General features: G+C 31.5%; 1 protein-coding gene across 1 annotated transcript in view; it reads right to left on the bottom strand.

Moving 5' to 3' along the window:
- LOC114336230 (suppressor APC domain-containing protein 2) overlaps positions 1 to 14,571 on the bottom strand; it is a 103,128-nt gene extending 88,557 nt beyond the window's left edge. The window contains exon 1 of the mRNA XM_050645115.1: positions 13,478 to 14,571. Within this exon, the coding sequence (XP_050501072.1) occupies positions 13,478 to 14,473 (996 nt within the window). The 5' untranslated portion in view covers positions 14,474 to 14,571. The remainder of the gene's footprint in view (positions 1 to 13,477) is intronic.
- Between the last annotated feature and the right edge of the window lie 6,515 nt (positions 14,572 to 21,086).

The raw sequence follows: 21,086 nt of genomic DNA, 5'->3' as shown, positions 1-21,086 counted from the left end.
TCAATACTCTGTGGCGCCACAAAGTAGCTTCCGATGATTAGCAGTAAATTCTTATCGCACCCTCAGTAATACCTATAAGGGCTCAACCCAAAATTTGTGTTAACTGTGATTTTGAATGATATGGGCACAAAATGAAATTCTCTACCGGTTAGCGTTTACAGAGGGAGCAAAAGAACATGAATGGCTGGGTAAATATATTTATGCCTCTCTTACACTATCCCCGGCCACCTCTGGTTTTTACTGCTACAAGGTAGCAATCAGTAACATGTCTTTCTATGACGAAAATCCTGGTTAGCTTGTGTTTTAACATTTTGTATTATATAGAATAGTTTTTGGTTGAGCCGTTTATACTATGCAAAATATAATAGGTTTGTTCGTAGAACGATCAGCAACCATTGCCAACTATCAGACGCCTGCGCGTTCGTAGTTTACGAACGCTAACTGTTAACTGCGCAACGCTAACTGTTAACTGCGCATGCGTCTGACGGTTGGAAACGGTTGCTGATCGTTTGGATCGTTCTACGAACAAACCTAATAAATAAATGGGTCTAATTAAGGGCATTAATATAAGGGATCAAACTTAAACAGTTGGTTCCTTATTTCTGTTATATTTTTTGTACTATATGGGGCTAACTTGAAAGTATTTTTTTCAATTACATGTGATTAATGGAATTTATTTATATTAATTTTTTTCTCATCGTTATTTATAGTGCAATTATCAAATAACCAATCTGCCAAAATTCACATTTATAACTTAAATAATAAGCATGTTATTTGAAACATTAGTTGTAATTTTGGAAACCCGAATTTTTAAACGCGATTTCCCAAAAATCTACATTTTTGAATTGTGCCTCTATATTACTGAGGGTGCGTTATGTAAATTAAACGTGCCATTCCAGATGAGCGACAGTGTAGAAGCGAAGATTGAATGATGAAATACATTTCCCTTGGAGATAGGTATATTAGTCAAGGAGACACCATCTCCTCTAAATCATTCGCCGTTTTGTTACAGAGTGCTATGAGAAACAGTAATCAGGATAATATTGGAATCAACATAAATTTCCTCAAGACCTTCAGTGTACTGCCTTACTTCCTACTGCCTTCTATTTACTGCCTTAAAATTAACTATTCCAAAACACAATACATGACCAACCTTGTACTGGCCAAAAGCATCTCAACTAATGGCACGCAATATAGTAAGTGTATTATAGCTATAAATATCTGAGATTAAATTAGGAAGAGATAATCAAACACATAGTTAAACAGGAGAATATGACTGGCATGGGCGGCTTACAGAAAACTGAGGGATCAGATATTCCCACGTTCTTAAAAACGAAAGTCTTTGATCAATGTGTACTCCTAGTTATAACGTATGGAGTGGAAACATTGACCCTTTCCAGAAAAGTAATCAATAAAATACAAGTAGCACAAAGAGCAATGGAGAGGTCAGTGTTGAATATATCCCTCAGAGACAGAGTTTCAAATAAAATAGGAGAAAATCTGGTGATACGGACGCAGTTCAAAGAATTACAACGCTGAAATAGAGCTGCTCAAGTAGCACAATAAAAACACTTTAGTTTTATTTAAGGTTTATAAAGGTTTTATTGTGGTAAATAAGAAGATAATGTTTTTAAAGTTACCTTGTAGATGTACTGCCGGAACTTTAAAACTGTTAAGCATTTGTCACTAGTTTTAAAGTGTCTAATAAGAGTATGAAATAAGACTAATTAATCTTAATAGATAATTTGCCTTATTGTAGTTTTAATATGGTTTATTTTCAGTTCACTTTAAAACTAATCAGTTTTATGAAGAACTTCCGGACTGTTTGGTTTTATTAGATTCTAGTTTGTGACCTTTTAGTTTTATTGCAGTTTTAAAGGTTCTCCTAATATGACTAATAAAACCTTTTATTAAAACTACTTGATCTCAGGATTATTGTCAGTAAAACATATGCCTTAAAACTATTTTTTTAGTTTTCTTTAAAGTTGCTTTCTTAAAAGCAATTAGTAGGCCATATTAAAACCAAAGGCTATTAAATGAATCAATTTGGTTATCGTAAAGACTAAACTATACTTCTTGCTAGAAACAATAAAACTAAACTCATCCACTCTTCTTCCATGTCCAAAGGGGTCGGCCATTTGTTTTAGAGCGAAACAGTAGTGTAGTGTGTTGTAAAAAGTGGAAGTACAGTTAGTACGGAATAAATAAGTCGCAAGTACTTAAAATATAAACAAACTGGTAATTTTAAAAGAAAAATACAACACACACAGCACTACGACGCGACGCCTCGATTTTAGGTTGGATTCGCATTAAAATCTAATGGCATTATTAACAGCAGCATTAAAAGTAAACGGTTCTATTTCCAAGGCAACCTTGCTTTTATGTAGCATATGCTCTTGGAAAGGTATAAAATAAAGTCATTTGATCTTAACAATTCTCTATCGATAGACCAAATACATAGTTATATTTGGATTTCAGCCATAAGGCTTACATAAAAATTATAAATAAGCGACTTAAAGATATCAATTCGATTTATTTTAACATTAAAACATTAAAATTGTAGATAAAATAATTTTTCTTTCAAATTAATATTTTTCGGATTAAATTTGTTTATTACTTTTATTTTTTAATCGCCAAAAGTCACAAATTTTAGGGCGCGTGAGTTATTCAGACCTATTTTTATTAACATTATCAGTAAAGCAGTGGCGTAGCGTGAGTGTCGGCCGCCCGGGGCAGAAGACAATTTTGCCGCCCTCTTATTTAGGTATTTTAATTTAATGTAAACTATACATTAGGTACATACATTAACTATAGATAACTTTTCGGCGAGAACAGTCATCATTATTTTACATTATACAAGTTAGATTTTACATAAAAAAAGTTTATCTAATGTCCAGTTGAACCAACCAATAAACGATTGATTTGGATTACCCATTTATTTTAAAATATAATTGTCAAAAAACTGTCACATTAAAAACAGCAAAAAATTTACAATTAAGTTTATTAATACAAAAATTCTTTTACTTTAACGAATTAGATACATTGATATAACTTACATTGGTACCTATTACTTACGATTAGGTACACCTTGAAGATCGACAAGATTAAATAAAATAAATTTTTAATTAGAACTATAACGATACTATAATGTTATATTTTTATTTTTATTGAAAAGTAATATGCATATTGGTTAGAATCAAAAACAAAACTTCCGTCTTCAATTAAAAATTTATATGTATACTTTTTTTAAGAGCAAAGTCTTACTGCACCGTCAATGTCTATCGCATCGTGAATGTCTATCGCATCACACACCTCTTGCTCAATAGACAAAATGGCCAAATTCGTTAGTCTTAGAGTACTTATTGTCGATCTTAAATAATTTTGAATCAATTTCAATTTTGAAAAACTTCTCTCACAGCTGGCATTGCTTATAGCAACTGTGAAAAATATTTGGAACATTGAAATATTGGGCAGAGTATCTTCCAGCTATCGAACCTTCGATAGAAGATGGAACTTATTAAAATAAACATTATATAAGTTTTTAAAGACTTTCGGCCCTCGACGTAATCTATCATTCTGCGTTTAAATTTTTCAAAAATACTTAAGTATTAGTTTTCTCAAGATTCGAAAAAAATGAATGCATTTAAAAAGCATTGGGGCCGAAATTTTGAGTCTACCCCCTTAACCTTACTTCTTAAATGCGTATGTACTGTATTTTTTTAAAACATTGTTTTGACAATAACCCAAAAATTATAAAATAAATCATTTATTTGACGTTTTCACAGAATTGTAATATAAGTTATTGGTTTTTATATAATAATATATCCCACTTTAAAAAGAAAGTTACATATTAGCTCATATAAATAATGGCTGCTTTAAGATACTTATGTAGGTACTGCAGTATCTTCCATTTGCCCTTCTAGAAATCATTGCGAATATTGAAAGAAACTAGTCGCTGGTTAAAAGTTCTTTTAAAAAATATTTTTAAAACTCTTTTAGTAGTCTTGTTGAAATTTCAGAAGTTGTCCACATTTTGTGTCGAATACGACAACATTGATATTTCTTTTCTAATAATAACTTGTACTCTTATTTCTTTTTTTATGTTTTTATCCGTAGAAAGCCGTCTTTTTTAGCGCTGTCTCTTTTGGACATTTTAACCGTTTTGTTTCTTTAAAATTTTTAATGATGCTGTTTATTTATCAATTTCCTAATATTTATTTTGTATACCATCATGCTCTATAGTATAGTAATTTTTATTTCTCGACAGTCCATGTCCAAGTACAATGTAGTTATTTTAGCGTGTTTCGGAGTTTAAAGTGTTCTTTTATTTCTAATTATGAAATCGGTGTTACTGAATATTACAGAAAAAAGAAAGCATATAAAATTGTAAGGCAGGATTGTTGTTAAAATCCTAATAGGATTTTTGTTTGTTTTATTAATTTATAATTAATACGTAATATTTATATTTACATTCACTATTCCCTAATAGGTTTCTTCTTATCGTTTTTGTATGTCTCATTTTTCAATTTTGGATTATATCTGTTGATATCTTAGTATGCATATATAGGTATATTATTTACATAAACTGCATGAGATTTTAAATATAAAATCGCATCTGTATTTTCTTGTAATAGTCCAGGGCGCATCTGTTTTGAGATGGAAGTTGAGAGGTAACTCAATTTTTTTTGCAGAAATTGCTTGAAAATAACTCACAATAATAATATTTGAGTTATCCTCCTACGCAAAATGGTCCAGAACGTTGTTTAAATAATCAAAATGTCAAAATATGAAGGAAAAATTCGGTTTTTTATTGGTTTTTTGATTATAACTTTAAAACTGTTCATTTCTGAGAAAAGTTGTACTGACATAAAAGATGCGTAATTAAATTTCCTACAATATAGAATTGGTCGATAATTTAAAAAATAGTCACCCTTGTTGCAAAATAGTAATAATTGCGAAAAAAATACAAAAACAAGTATTCGCATTTTACGTTTTTCAACCATTTAGGCTACACTTAGGACCTTCATATTTTTCTCAGAAAAACTTTATGATATAGTAAAACAACACTGTAAATTTCATTAAGGTCGGTTTAATATATTTTGCAAAAAAAATTTGCAATCCAGCTTTCGCAAAAAAAATTCATTTTTTTAAATGTTTCAGGACTGAAAATGAAGCAGATAGCAAGTTAAATTTTTTTTGCTTATAGAAGTGTACTGTACCTTTCATTTGCAATTTGCAAAATTAAAATTGATTAATTACCACGGCGTCAGGAAATTTTTTTAAATAAACATTAATTTTTGGTGCTACGCGCAGGACAGCGCTGTTCGATTCACACAAGTTGATTTCCACCAAAATTTCTTCCAATCTTTATCTATATTATTTTCTTACTCTATATTTTGTTGTATTTTAATATTTTAATTCCACAAAAATCAAACTAATTTGATTATTGTTTGTGAAATATTGTTTAAACAATTGCAGATGTTTAAAAATAATAAACTTTTATTCTCTTAAGTTAAAATATATGAACAAAGAAAGTTTTTGCTAAAAAAAGTGTTATTTCAAAGGATAGAGTATGTGTTTTTATTTTGCAATAAACAAATTTATTTATTTATATCGAAATTTAATAAAAATTAAAATGTAGCAATCATTATCAAAGGTCATTGGAATGCCCAATCAGAGCAAACTATCCGCTATCCTGCGCGTAGCACCAATAATTAATGTTTATTTAAAAAAAATTCTGACGCCGTGGTTGCTAATCGATTTTGGTTTTGCAAATTGCAAATGAAAGGTACAGTACACTTCAATAAGCAAAAAAAAATTCAACTTGCTATCTGCTTTATTTTCAGTCCTGTAACATTTTGAAAAAATGAATTTTTTTGCAAAAGCTGGATTGCAAAATTTATTTTGCAAAATCTATTGAACCGATCTTAATAAAATTTACAGTATTGTTTTACTGTATCATAAAGTTTTTTTTGGTGAAACATGAAGGTCCTAAGTAATAAATGGTTGAAAAACGTAAAATGCGAATACTTGTTATTGTATGGTTTTTCCGCAATTATTACTATTTTGCAACAAGGGTGACCATTTTTTAAATTATTGACCAATTCTATATTGTAGGAAATTTAATTACGCAACTTTTATATCAGCACAACTTTTCTCGGAAATGAATACTTTTAAAGTTATAATCAAAAAACGAAGAAAAAAATCGAATTTTTCCTTCATTTTTTGACATTTTGATTATTTAAACAATGTTCCGGACCTTTTTGAGAGGGAGGATATCTTAAATCTTATTATTTGAGTCATTTTCAAGCAATTCCTGCAAAAAAATTTGAGTCACCTCTCAACGTCCAAATGTACTATAATATTTTTACAGATGCGCCCTGGTATATAAGTTTTTCTTTATCTCCGTTTGCACTTGATTTTGACTGATCCAGAAGATTGCCATGTTAAAATGGAACTGGGCAGGATACACAGGAAGAATAGAAGACAACCGTTGGACAAAGCGATTTCTCGAGTGGCGACCAAAGGCAAGCAAAAGAAGTAGAGGCAGACCTCAAAGAATATGGACTGAAGACATCACGCAAATGGCTGGCCACGAATGGATGTAAAAACAACGAACAGATATGAATGAATCAAAAAACAGAATATTGAGAAAACATGAGGCTATAATTGGGTTTTAATTTCAATATTTTATAAATGCTAGAATATTCCACAGGGTGATGCGAACTTTGAACTTTGAAAAAAAACAGTTTTGATTCGTACACCCGATATAGGATATAACAATGAAAATTTACCTATTTAGCAACAATATTATTACAGCGATATTGTTAAAGAATAAGGCTATCCTAACATTTTAAAAAAATCACTTAAATCGGACAACAGGTTTAGGAAATACGAGACATCAAAAATGACCCATTTTTAAGGTGGGCGGTTAATTTTGGCCCAGAGTGTACATGAATAATTTTATTCTATCCTTATTGTCAGAAAAAAACTACTATGAATATCATTTAATAAGTATGACTCCCATTTGCGGTTTACTTGTAAGGCCGATGCCACATTATGCGTTTTGACCGGATGCGTTTCCGCCGCATCCGGTGAAAACGCATAGTGTGACAGATCGATCCGGTTGCGTTGGAAACGGATGCGTTTTGAGTCATCGGTACGCGCTTACAAACTGCACCAGACTAAACGCATAGTGTGACAGGTCGGTCCGGTTGCGTTGGAAACGGATGCGTTTTCACCGCATCCGGTCAAAACGCATAATGTGGCATCGGCCTAAGATGGGTTATGATGATGACAATATTCCTTTTTTGCATATTACATACTAATGGTACGAGGGACTGACAATAAATTTTAAAAACTACTTAAATGCTGTCGAAAACCAATTGCTGGTTTATTTTTTTGTTGTTTCGTTTTTCGGTTACAAAATACATAATTATTTATGAAACAGTTCGTGAAGTATGCTTTTTGCGAACGCACGCGATGTTTAGAGCACGAGCGACAACGGAACGAGTGCTATAAATCGCGTAAGTTCGCAAAAAGTACTTCAGGCACAGTTTCATACAATATTTTATCTATGATGAACAAATAAAAAAACTGTAACTCTTCGTCACTGGAATTTATTTCTATTCTACAATTTTTACAACTTTGACATTTAAAAATTCTAACTTCTTTCAAACCACAAAACTGTCAAAACTTTTGTCGTAATTTATTGCTCATTATGTCATCACCATGACAACGCGAAAGTTAAGGATATTTGTTTATATGAAAGTGTGTCAAAAATCGTGCGAAAAAGTAAGTCCCATTTAAAATACATTGTTACTTCACGCACACTTTAAACACTTCACGCACTGCATCTATAATGACAGTTTTCACAAACTAAAAACTTATACATGACATAGAGTAGATAAAAATTTTTTTCTACGGCCGTGCTAAAACAGCCACTTTTGAGCACGCATTTCGTTTCCGAAAGTTGTACTTTTCCGCACGGCGCGCGGTAAAGTAAATTTTCCCGCACGGCGTGCGGGTAGAATACATTGTAATATGGCATTATAATATGTTATAATACGTGCAATGAACTAATAGTTGGATATTATTTACTAATTTATTTCAAATTTATTTTATTTTGTTTATGTTTTAATGAAATTAACGCGATAATTCGTTGAAATAGAATTATTTTGACTTGATATTAAAAAGTCAAATCAGCAGACAATAACAATGGTTTTGAATCCTCGTTATGGAAACCAATATCGTGGTCATGGTAACCAATTATTATTGAAAGTTTGGTTTTGACAACCTTGTCAAAGAATTAATTTATGTATTTTCACTCCTAAATAAAAATTGATATAACTCTATTTGTTGCGGCTTTTTTTCAAACGTACGGCCCTAGAAAAAATATTGTTCCTAACTCATGCGGAAAGTGTCTTCCCCGCACTCAACTGCTTGCCCGAACTCCGCTATCGCGTCGTTCGGGTAAACGGCAGTCTCGTGCGTGAAAGTATCGCTTTCCGCACTAGTTAGGAAAATAACTATTTTCTACGGCCGTGCTAAAAGAGCCACTTTTCGTTTCGTTTCCGAAAGTTTCACTTTCCCGCACGGCGTGTGGGAAAGTAAAATACGTTGTAATATGGCATTATAATATATTATAAGACATGCAATAATAGTTATTTATGAAACAGTTCGTGAAGTATGCTTTTTGCGAACGCACGCGATTTTTAGAGTTCTTAAGTTAGAGTTAGAGTTTTTAGAGCTATACATCGCGTAAGTTCGCAAAAAGTACTTCACGCACAGTTTCATACAATATTTTATCTACGATAAACAAATAAAAAAAACTGTAACTCTTCGTCAGTGGAATTCATTTCTATTCTACAATTTTTAGAACTTTGACATTTAAAAATCCTAACTACTTTCAAACCACAAAACTGTCAAAAATGTTGTTGTAAGTCATTGCTCATATTGTCATCACCATGACAACGCGAAAGTTAAGGATATTTGATTATATGAAAGTGTACCAAAAAACCCACTGAAAGTATGCGAAAAAGTAAATCCCATTTAAAATACATTGTTACTTCACGCACACTTTAAACCCTTCACGCACTGCTATCTATAATGACAGTTTTCACAAACTAAGAACTTATACATAATATGACATAGAGTAGATAAACTAATATTTAGATATTATTTACTAATTTAATTCAAATTTATCTTATTGTGTTCATGTTTTAATGAAATTAGCGCGATAATTCGATGAAATAAAATTGTTTTGACATAATATTTAAAAGTCAGATCAGTAGAAAATTACAATGGTTTTGAATCGTCGTCATGGAAACCAATATCATCGTCGTGGTAACCCATTATATTGAAAGTTTGGTTTTGACAACCTTGCCAAAGAATTTAATTTGTGTATTTTCACTTCTACATAAAAATTGATATAACTCTATTTTTTGTGGCTTTTTTTAAAACGTACGGCCTTAGAAAAAATATTGTTCCTAACTCACGCGGAAAGTGTCTTCCCCGCACTCGACTGCTTGCCCGAACTCCGCTATCGCGTCGTTCGGGTCAACGGCAGTCTCGTGCGTGAAAGTATCTCTTTCCGCACTACATAGTTAGGAAAATAACTATTTAGCCAGCGTTTCCTTAATGTATATTATGTATTTGTGATCAATTCAGTTGAAAATCAATACAATTTTCATGTCAATAATTAAGTTGAACCGTTGAACGTCATATGCCTCAATCTTGTATTTTACATTTGATCTGAACTGTGTTCCTCTAATAATCCGTAATAATGACCATCATTATTTAATTACCAGAAACAGATACATTTAGGAACATTGACTTGATGCAGATGTTATTCTTATGTAATCGATCATCTATCATTTTCACTTTTAACATAACAAATATAATCTTTTTATCTTAAAGCAAATATGCAAAATTTCTAAAATCGAACAATTCACATGTTATACATCTATATAGGAGAAAGTGAAATCTTATTATTATAGATTAGCACCAACTATACAGGGTGGTCCGTAAGTATTGCACCAAACTGAAATTGAAGAGTCTTGGCCTCGAAATATTACGATCGAGTGCAACTATAAAAGATTTAAAGTATGTATATGCAAAGATTTAAATATAATAAAAAACGATAAAATCACGTTTTAGGGTGTGGTGGGTTAAAATTTCGCTGAGTGTTATTATTTTAATCAGATAGAACGTAAAAAAAAACAAAAAAAAAAAAGAATGTGTGTGTACTTTGTACGTACGTAAGAAGTTATACTTCTATTATATGATTTCTTAAAAATAAATATACTTTAAACAGTTTGTTTTAATATTTTTAAACACCAAACTAATTTTGTGCTTACCGCTTTCAAAAAAATTAAAAAAAAAAGTATAGGATTGCACTGGATTCGAACTCAAGACCTCTCGATCTCTGGCCGAATGCTATACAAAATACGCTACGAGGACTGTGTCTGTATCGATTCGAACGTACCTAATGACAATTCACGGTAACAAACAGACAAGGTAATGTATAATAAATATACAATAAAATGTTTTAATAATACTCATCTTACTCCTGAGGAAGACAAATCCAAAGACACAAAAATTATAATAAATATATTTACTAAAAACACTAATATATTCTTTTCACACCTTTTCTTGCACTGATATATTTATACATAACTAGAAAGATTTAGCAACTAAACGCCACGCTGTCTGTGTGCGCATGAGCGCAGTATTATGAAATTTTACTCTCAATCGCGCCTAAAGAAGTATAACTTAAAAAAATAATTCTGGAGTTAGGGCATTTTGGGGATGGCCCTTGGATGGCCAACACCGAAAAGTACCTATCAATGGGTCTACTGATTAAGTAAGTAAATAAAGCGGTATTCAATATACGAGCTGATATCTTTAAAAGTGTTTTAAACATTTATTTAATTTTTATTTGTATAGACTATCACTATAGTCCAGGGCGCATCTGTTTTGAGATGGACGTTGAGAGGTGACTCAAATTTTTTTGCAGAAATTGCTTGAAAATAAATCTAATAATAATATTTGAGTTATCCTCCCTCTCAAAAAGGCCCGGAACATTGTTTAAATAATCAAAATGGCAAAAAATGAAGGAAAAATTCGATTTTATTCTTGGTTTTTTGATTATAACTTTAAAAGTATTGATTTCCGAGAAAAGTTGTACTAACATAAAAGTTACGTAATTAAATTTCCTACAATATAGAATTGGTTAATAATTTAAAAAATTGTCACCCTAGTTGCAATATAGCAATAATTGCGAAAAAACATACAAAATCAAGTATTGGCATTTTACGTTTTTCAACCATTTATGCTACACTTAGGACCTTCATATTTCACCCAGAAAAACTTTATGATACAGTAAAACAATACTGTAAATTTCATTAAGATCGGTTCAATAGATTTTGCAGAATAAATTTCGCAATCCAGCTTTCGCAAAAAAAATTCATTTTTTCAAAATGTTACAGGACCGAAAATAAAGCAGATAGCAAGTTGAAATTTTTTTTGCTTATTAAAGTGTACTGTACCTTTCATTTGCAATTTGCAAAATTAAAATCGATTAATTACCACGGTGTCAGGAAATTTTTTAAATAAACATTAATTTTTGGTGCTACGCGCAGGACAGCGGTGTTCGATTCACACAAGTTGATTTCCACCAAAATTTCTTCCAATCTTTATCTAATATATTATTTTCTTACTCTATATTTTGTTGTATTTTAATATTTTAATTCCACAAAAATCAAACTAATTTTATTATTGTTTGTGAAATATTGTTTAAACAATTGCATATATTTAAAAATAATAAACTTTTATTCTCCAAGTTAAAATATATGAACAAAGAAAGTTTTTGCTAATAAAAGTGTTATTTCAAAGGATAGAGTATGTGTTTTTATTTTGCAATAAACAAATTTATTTATTTACATCGAAATGTAATAAAAATTAAAATGTATCAATCATTATCAAAGGTCAATGGAATGACCAATCAGAGCAAACTATCCGCTGTCCTGCGCGTAGCACCAATAATTAATGTTTATTTAAAAAAATTCCTGACGCCGTGGTGTTAATCGATTTTAATTCTGCAAAATTGCAAATGAAAGGTACAGTACATTTCTATAAGCAAAAAAAAATTCAACTTGCTATCTGCTTTATTTTCAGTCCTGTAACATTTTGAAAAAATGAATTTTTTTTGCGAAAGCTGGATTGCGAAATTTATTTTGCAAAATATATTGAACCGATCTTAATGAAATTTACCGTATTATTTTACTGTATCATAAAGTTTTTCTGGGTGAAATATGAAGGTCCTAAGTGTAGCATAAATGGTTTAAAAACGTAAAATGCGAATACTTGTTTTTGTATGGTTTTTTCGCAATCATTGCTATTTTGTAACAAGGGTGACTATTTTTTAAATTTTTAACCAATTCTATATTGTAGGAAATTTATGTACGCAACTTTTATGTCAGTACAACTTTTCTCGGAAATGAATACTTTTAAAGTTATAAACAAAAAACGAAGAAAAAAATCGAATTTTTCCTTAATTTTTTGACATTTTGATTATTTAAACAATGTTCCGGACCTTTTTGAGAGGGAGGATAACTCAAATATTATTATTTGATTTATTTTCAAGCAATTTCTGCAAAAAAATTTGAGTCACCTCTCAACGTCCAAACGTACTAATATTTTTACAGATGCGCCCTGGTCTACTATAGTATAGATAGATTATAGATAGACGGTAGAAAATAGTTATTTATGAAACAGTTCGTGAAATATGCCTTTTGCGAACGCACGCGATGTTTAGAGCATGAGCGACAGAGAGCACGAGCGACAGCGGAGCGAGTGCTATACATCGCGTAAGTTCGCAAAAAGTACTTCACGCACAGTTTCAGACAATATTTTATCTACGATAAACAAATAAAAAAACTATAACTCTTCGTCACTGGTATTCATTTCTATTCTACAATTTTTAGAACTTTGACATGTAAAAATTCTAATTTCTTTCAAACCACAAACTGTCAAAACTTTTATTGTAATTTATTGCTCATATGTCGTCACCATGACAACACGAAAGTTAAGGATATTTGATTATATGAAAGTGTGCCAAAAAACAGTGCGAAAAGTAAATCCCATTTAAAATACATTGTTACTTCACTCACACTTTAAATCCTTTACGCACTGCTATCTATAATGACAGTTTTCACAAACTAAAAACTTATACATAATATGACATAGAGTATAGAGTAGATAAAATATAGTACGTGTATGTACTTATTATACTTCATGCATAAACTATTAATGACATTAAATTTGTTTTCATACGACTAATTAATTGTCATAAATGTTATCGCACACCATATTACATTCACATTAAAGATCAACAATGAAAGACACGAGTTATTTTAATGGAGCTTGCCATATTTTAATGATCATATTTTATAAACTTTATGATGCATGTACTTACCACATGACCCATTCTTCCCAGATACTTCATTTTATCTTGGACAATTGAAACTTGTTTCATATACCAATCCCTGGCTTTTTCCACCGCACTCAACCCTTGCATCAAAACTTCCTTTTCTTGTTCTATTTGCTTCATTCGTTTTAACATGCTATAATCAATGCCATTTTGTAATGTATGCCTTCTCGGTTCTCTCCTTCTTGGATTAGGTTTTTTCTGATAAATTCCTGCCTGCACCCCCTGTGCCTCACCCTGCATAGCTGCCTTCCCATCTCCCATGCTCCTGCTGGTTCTTAATAAACCTCCGTTGTATTGTGGTCCTTGGCGTTTCTCGCCGTTTTTGTTTTCTTGGTCATTCATCATAACGCCCATTTGCCAGTTCTGTAAAGCCGTTCTTATTTCAGCCCTATCAAGGTTTCCCGCCGTTGCCGCTCGTTCCAAGCCAACGGCAGAGCGGGGAGGCTTTGGGGGACCGAAAAGCATGGGTTTGTTTATGTTCGGAACTGGTTTTTCAAATGCGTGTTTATCAACGGTTTCTACACTTCCTTCTTTTCGTTCTGGCAAAAGTTGTGGCATTGACAGGGTTCGTTGCTGTGTTATAACATTGTTAGGACGTATTGCTGCCGTGTTACCCCAATTTGGTGGTTTTGGAGGGTTGTCTATGTCAAGAAGCGGGGCTGAAGGAGGGCGGTTAGCTTTTACGTTTATAGGTTCTGGAAGTTTCGCTTCTCTTCGATCGACTTGATTCCTCAAGAGACATATTTTAAGTCCAGCACAAAATCTCTCGAAGGACAGCATACCATTCGATGGGGTGACTTTCCTGAGGCTTTCTATAACGCCCTTAGGCAGTCCTTTGGTGTTATCGTCTTGCCATCTGTTTTCTATTTCGGAAAAACTAACAAATCCTGTGTGTTTATCGTCCATAATGTCGAAAAGAGTTCGCATCGCACTCACGAATTGTTTTGGTAGACCATCAAGGGTGGACGAGGGCGATGACATAGTAAGAAGCACTCCCTCACTTAAGCGACTTAAGCACGAAAACACTGTTCACTGGCACCGCGCTCGGACGCTGCTCGGGTTGCTGCTCGGCATGCAGCGGAGTCTGCGACTGAGAAACGTTAGAGACGTGGCCAGCGAACCAGGTAAAAGGTGAGTTATACCACAAGAATGGGCATTTGAATTGAACATAGGCGTAGCCGACTGCTTTGTTTTAGGAATTTATACGTTGATGCAAACGGCGCGTGCGGAGCTAACACGCGGAAAAGGCACTGAATATGAAACAATTTTTAACCGTACTACGACATACCTTAGATAAACATTATTACTCATTATCACCCAGGCTGTGGGTGAAAAAACGTGATATAATTCAGGAATTTTTGAAACCTATCAGGTGTTGTTAAGGACGACGCCAGGAATAACTTCTACTAAAATGTAACCAAAAATTTTCTGCGGTTTTTTATTTATGACGTTTTTCTTTTGTTAAATTTGCAATTTTTAAAGATTTTTAATTTTGCAGCTTAGGGTATTCATTTTAGAGAAAAACTTTTAAATAAAAAATTGTAGTAAATTAAAAAACCTACAATTTGAGCTATGACAAGTTTATTTTCGTTAATACGTTATTGCAAAACAGCCCGCGAAAGGTCCAAAATGACTGTTTTTTGCAATGGCATTATTTATTGTAAAAATATTTTTTATTTATTTTTTAAGGCCTTAAAATAAAGCACTTTCGATACCAAACATAAAAAAATTGTAGAGCCCGATTGGTGAACTTGTTGCTTAGATATTATAACTTGTTTATCAAAAGGGGTCAAATGTCGAAGGCTATAACTTTTTGAAAAAAAAATCTTAGGGAGTTAATCCACGATCCACTCACCTTCTAAATACTTATATTTTCATATTCTGATGTAAATAAATACGTAGAACATTTTTCAACCTCTTATTTCGGGTTTGAAAATAAGGGTTCAAATTTCGTTATAAACATTTAGAACTGAAGCCGCTCCTGTACATCCTATGAGTTTCTAACTTGCAGATTATTTTTTGCTGAATTCAAAATAAAGATTAAAAACAAAATAAAAATTTTGTACGGTCAACTGAAGCCGAGATAATTGTTTTTGTTTGCTTAAATCGTAGTGACTTTATTTATAACAATTAAAAAATTATTTCAGTCATTGACTAAAGAAAGACTTATATTATTTTAAAATAAAAATTATTTTAAACGAAAATTACATTTTATTATTAAAAATAATTTTTAAAGTGTAGTGGAGGTTTATTTTCCTTTACGAATGTGATTTATTGTGTCGGTTGCCCTTAGCAACGGTTAGCAACTTATAGTACGTTTTGAATCACGGTTTTTACTCCAAATTTTAAAGCACCGCTTGGATTGACATGAAATTTGGCAAACACATAGATAACATGGCAAAGAATAAAAATGATATTGGCCCTCTGTGTGCTTTTGCCCTGGGGTGAGTTTCACCCCTTATAAATTGTGAAAACATTTACGTTCAAAATAAGCCCGGAAATGGATAAAACGACTAATTCTAAGCAACTTTTATTCTTTAGCATTTATTCATTAGGTTAATACTTTTCGAATTATTTGCGAGTAAATACGTTCATTTTTCAAAAAAAAACACGTTTTTGGGCGGTTTTGTGCAAGTAACTCAAAAAGTAAGTATTTTATTGAAAAACCATCCTTAGCAAAAATATAGCCCATTAAAAATTTTAAAAAATGGTGTATGTATGAACTTACTAGACACTAGACCCAGCAGAAGCAAATCTCTAGCTAATGAAAAATAGGTTCATATCCGTCAAATTTCAAAGTCAATATTTTAACGTGAAATAACCCGAAAATGATGCACTTTTTGGAGAAAACTCATTAAAACTTTTTTAAAGTGTTTAATAAAATATTATTTTTTGTTTATTTGAAAAAAGTTTCTAGTATCAAAAATAAGGAAGCTACGCTCAAAATAACGTTAATCTCTTTTTTTTTGTCAAAAAAACTCGGGTAAATCACCCTCTAATTACCATCTTAAATCAAATTAATCGTTGCCGCTTTACAAGTTACTTTACCCATGTATTATTTATATGATCTGTAGTATGATCGGTTCAAAAAGCTTATTTCAAAAAATTTGTTTTAAAGTAAATCTGTTTTAATTTTTATTTTGAATTTTTTTTTCAAAATAACTTAAAATTTATTAGTGTGACCAAAAATTACAAAGAGTAAAAATATGTTGTTTTTGCTTTTCTGAATATTTTGATTTTTTTGTTTTTTTTTGTAAGGCAAAAATTGGTTAAGATATGGCTGTTCTAAATTTGCATACACTCGTGATTATTGACTAGTTCAAGTCTTTTCAACTACAGCCCCTTCAAAAATAAGCACTTTGAACCGATGAAACTTACAGACATATACGACACATACACGAGTAAAACAACTTATAAGGTAAGAAGGATTAATTTCATTTTTGATGGTAATTAGGGGGTGACTTTCCCGAGTTTTTTGACCAAAAAAAAAAGAGACCAACTTAATTTTAAGCGTAACATGCTCATTTTTAATGCTACAAACTTTTTTAAAAAGCAGATACACTTTTTTTAAACACTTTAAAAAAGGTATAATGATTTTTCTCCAAAAAGTGCACGATTTTTGGTTATTACACGTTGAAATAATTCACTTTGAAATTTTACGGATATGAAAATATTTTTCATTAACTACAATTTTGTTTCTGCTGGGTCTAGAGAGTTCATGCATACATCATTTTTTTTTTTCAATTTTTAATGTGCTATATTTTTGTTAAGAATGTTTTTTTCAATAATATACCTACTTTTTGAGTTATTTGTCAAAAACCGCCTAAAAACCTGTTTTTCTTTGTTGAAAAATTAAGGTATTTACTCGCAAATAACTCGAAAAGTATTAACTTAGTAGAAAATGCTATAGAACAAAAGGTGCTTAGAATTAGACGTTTTATCCATTTCCGAACTTACTTTGAACATATATTTTTTCACTTCTAATAAAGGGTGAAACTCACCCCCAGGGCAAAATCACACAAAGACCCAATATCATTTTTATTCTTCGACATGTTATCTATGTGTTTGCCAAATTTCATGTCAATCCAAGCGGTGCTTTAAAATATAAAGCAAAAACCGTGACTCAATGTACTATAAATTGCTAACCGTTGCTAAGGGCAACCGACACAATAAATCACATTCAAAAAGAAAAATAAATCTCCATTCCACTTTAAAAATCATTTTTAATAATTAAATGTAATTTTCGTTTAACACAATTTTTATTTTAAGATAATATAAGTATTTCTTTAGTCAATAACTATGAAATAATTTCTTAATTGTTATAAATAAAGTCACTACGATTTAAGAAAACAAAAACAATTATCTCGGCTTCTGTTGGTCGTAGAAAATTTTTATTTTATTTTGAATCTTTATTTTGTCTTCAGCAACAATAATCTGCAAGTTAGAAACTCATAGTATGTACAGAGGCGGCTTCAGTTCTAAATGTTTGTAACGAAATTTGCCCCCTTATTTTCAAACCCGAAATAAGAGGTTGAAAAATGTTTTACGCTTTATTTACAACAGAATATGAAAATATAATCTTTAGAAGGAGAGTGAATCTTGGATTAATTCTCTACGATTTTTTTTTTCAAAAAGTTATAGCTTTCGACATTTGACCCCTTTTGATAAACAAGTTATAATATCTAAGCATCAAATTCATCAATCGGGCTCTACAATTTTTTTTATGGTTGGTATTGAAAGTTCTTCATTTTAAAGCCTTAAAAAATAAATAAAAGTTATTTTTACAATAAATAATGCAATTGAAAAAAACGGCCATTTTGGACATTTCGTGGGCTGTTTTGCAATCAAGTATTAAGGAAATTAAACTTGCCATAGATCAAATTGTAGGTTTTTTAATTTACGACAATTTTTTATTTAAAAGTTTTTCTCTAAAATGAATATCCTAAGCTGCAAAATTAAAAATCTTTAAAAATTGCAAATTTAACAAATTAAAAACGTCATAAATAAAAAAACGCACAAATTTTTGGTTACATTTTAGTAGAAGTTATTCCTGGCATGGTCCTTTAAAACACCTGATAGGTTTCAAAAATTCCTGAATTATATCCTGAAATCGACCTATTTTTCACCCAGAGTTTGGATATAAATTCTGTAATCTGAAATGTTATTTAATTTTTTTCCTTCTCTAAATTGTTTGAAATTGACAAACTGTTAATCGGTCTGTGACCACTGGACTAATACTAATTAAAAAAATATAAACACCATTAGGAATTCTGAATTAAGGAAAACCCACACAAATAATAAATTATCCAAAAATGTTTATTAAAGATAATATGTCGTCACATAATGATGGCGCACTAACGAAACAATCTTCTTCTTCTTCTTCGTCTAGCCATTCACGTCCACATCTGAACATAAGCCTCTTCAAGTCTTCCTTTCCATTGTTTTTTGTTGTACGCTACTTGTAGCCAATTTTTCCCGGCAGTTCGTTTCAGATCATCTGTCCATCTCATAGGAGGTCTGCCTCTGGGTCTTTTGTGTTCGTATGGTCTCCAGGTTAGAATTGTTCTGTGTCATTTGTTTAGATCGCTCCTAGCTACATGTCCAGCGTATTCCCGTTTCAATTTTAATGATTTTTGTACCACATCGGAGACTTTGGTTTTCTGTCTTATCCATGTGTTTGTTTTCCTGTCCTTAAGTGATATGCCAAGCATTGCTCTTTCCATCGCGTGTTGAGTGACTCTGGGTATGTCCATATTCTTTTTTGTGATTGTCTATGTTTGTGCCCCATATGTTAATATCGGAATGATGCATGCACCAAAACTAAGATCTAAGTATCTAAGATGTAGTTGAATTTGCTGATTTCTGAGTACCTATAGTTATAGTTCAGTTTGTCGAATGCTGCCCATGCTAACTTTCTTCTTCTTTTTATTTCTTCCGTTTGAATTTTCCCATTTAGTATTATTTTTTGTCCTAAGTATACAGTGAGCACTAAAGGTTGGAATAAATTAATTTTCTCGAGAATGGACGATTTTGGAAAAAAATCCCAAAACAGGTCAATTTTTATTTTAAAGTTACGACTTATTGGCATATATATCATACTAGTGACGTCACCCATATGGGCGTGATGACGTCATCGATGATTTTTTTAAATAAGAATAGGGGTCGTGTGGTAGCTCATTTGAAAGGTAATTCAATTATCTATTCAGTAATATAAACATTAATATAATTATTTATACCGGGTGCCCAAAAAAAATTTTTTTGAATTAAATTTATTGACATAAAAAGAAGAATGTGTGTAATTTATTTAATTCAAAATACATTTTACTGCTATCAGAAAACAGGAAAAAATGTTTATTTGGCAAATAAATATTGTTTTTTGCTTAAATTCAATATTAAAGCCGCCACCCACCAGCCTCATGACAGTTTGAACATTTAATTTAAGCGAAAAGCAATGATTATTTTTCAAATAAACATTTTTTCAGTTTTATGAGGGCAGTAAAATTTATTTTGAACTAAATAAATTACATACATTCTTCTTTTTATGTCACTAAATTTAACCCAAAAATTTTTTTTTGGACACCCTGTATAAATAATTATATTAATGTTTATATTACTGAATAGAGAATTTAATTACCTTTCAAATGAGCTATCACACGATCCCTATTCTCATTTAAAAAAATTATCGATGACGTCATCACGCCCAGATGGGTGACGTCACTAGTATGATATATATGCCAAAAAGTCGTAATTTAAAAATAAAAATTGACCTGTTTCGGGATTTTTTCCAAAGTCATCCATTCTTGAGAAAATGTTATTCCAACCTTTACGTGCTCACTGTATATTCTTAAACTTTTTCTATAACTTTGTCGTTTATTATTGTCACGGTTTCTTCGGAGTGCATGACTTTTGTTTTGTTTAAATTCATTTTCAGTCCTATTTTAGAAGATTCTGTGTGTAGTTTTGAAAGCATGGTTTGCAGTTCTTGTAGGTAAGTAGCTATCAGGCTTAGTCGGCGCACACAGTGGAGGCGGTTTCCGCTAGCGGGCAACGCTAGCGGGACCCGCTTTTAAACGTTTTCAAAAAGAATGCACGTCTTTAAATGTACACGAACATAGTCAAAGCAGGTCCGCGCGGGCCAACCGCCTCAACCCGCCTGACCGCTTTTGCTAGAATGAGAATTTAGTTTTTTCCGCGCGGTTTTAATGTTTACTGCAATGATAATTTAGTTTATTCGCTCTTTTATAATAAGAATTAATAGTTCTCCATGGATTAATTTTATAAATAATTGTACATTATAATAAACAAAAGTAATAAAGTCAATCTTATTGAAACCGTAATTTTGTGTGACTTAGGTATTTCTAAAACCATTCCAGTATTAACTATTAAGAGGAAACAGTAGCGATCAACAGGTAGCAAAAACGCGTTCCAAGATTGCGGCTGTAATTTTGAATATTTTTTCGAGAGATTTGGCAAACGTATCCGTAATATAATAAAGAATGGCGGTACAGAGCCCAATTTGAAAAATATATTAATATGTGGAAATTACTCTGTAATTAAATACAATATTAAAAAAACGAGCCTGTACCGCCATTAA

The sequence above is a fragment of the Diabrotica virgifera genome, chromosome 3 (genome assembly GCF_917563875.1).
Source record: "Diabrotica virgifera virgifera chromosome 3, PGI_DIABVI_V3a".
NCBI lineage: Eukaryota > Metazoa > Arthropoda > Insecta > Coleoptera > Chrysomelidae > Diabrotica > Diabrotica virgifera.
The sequence above is the reverse complement of the archived record's forward strand: the minus strand, read 5'-3'. Positions and strand labels throughout refer to the sequence as shown.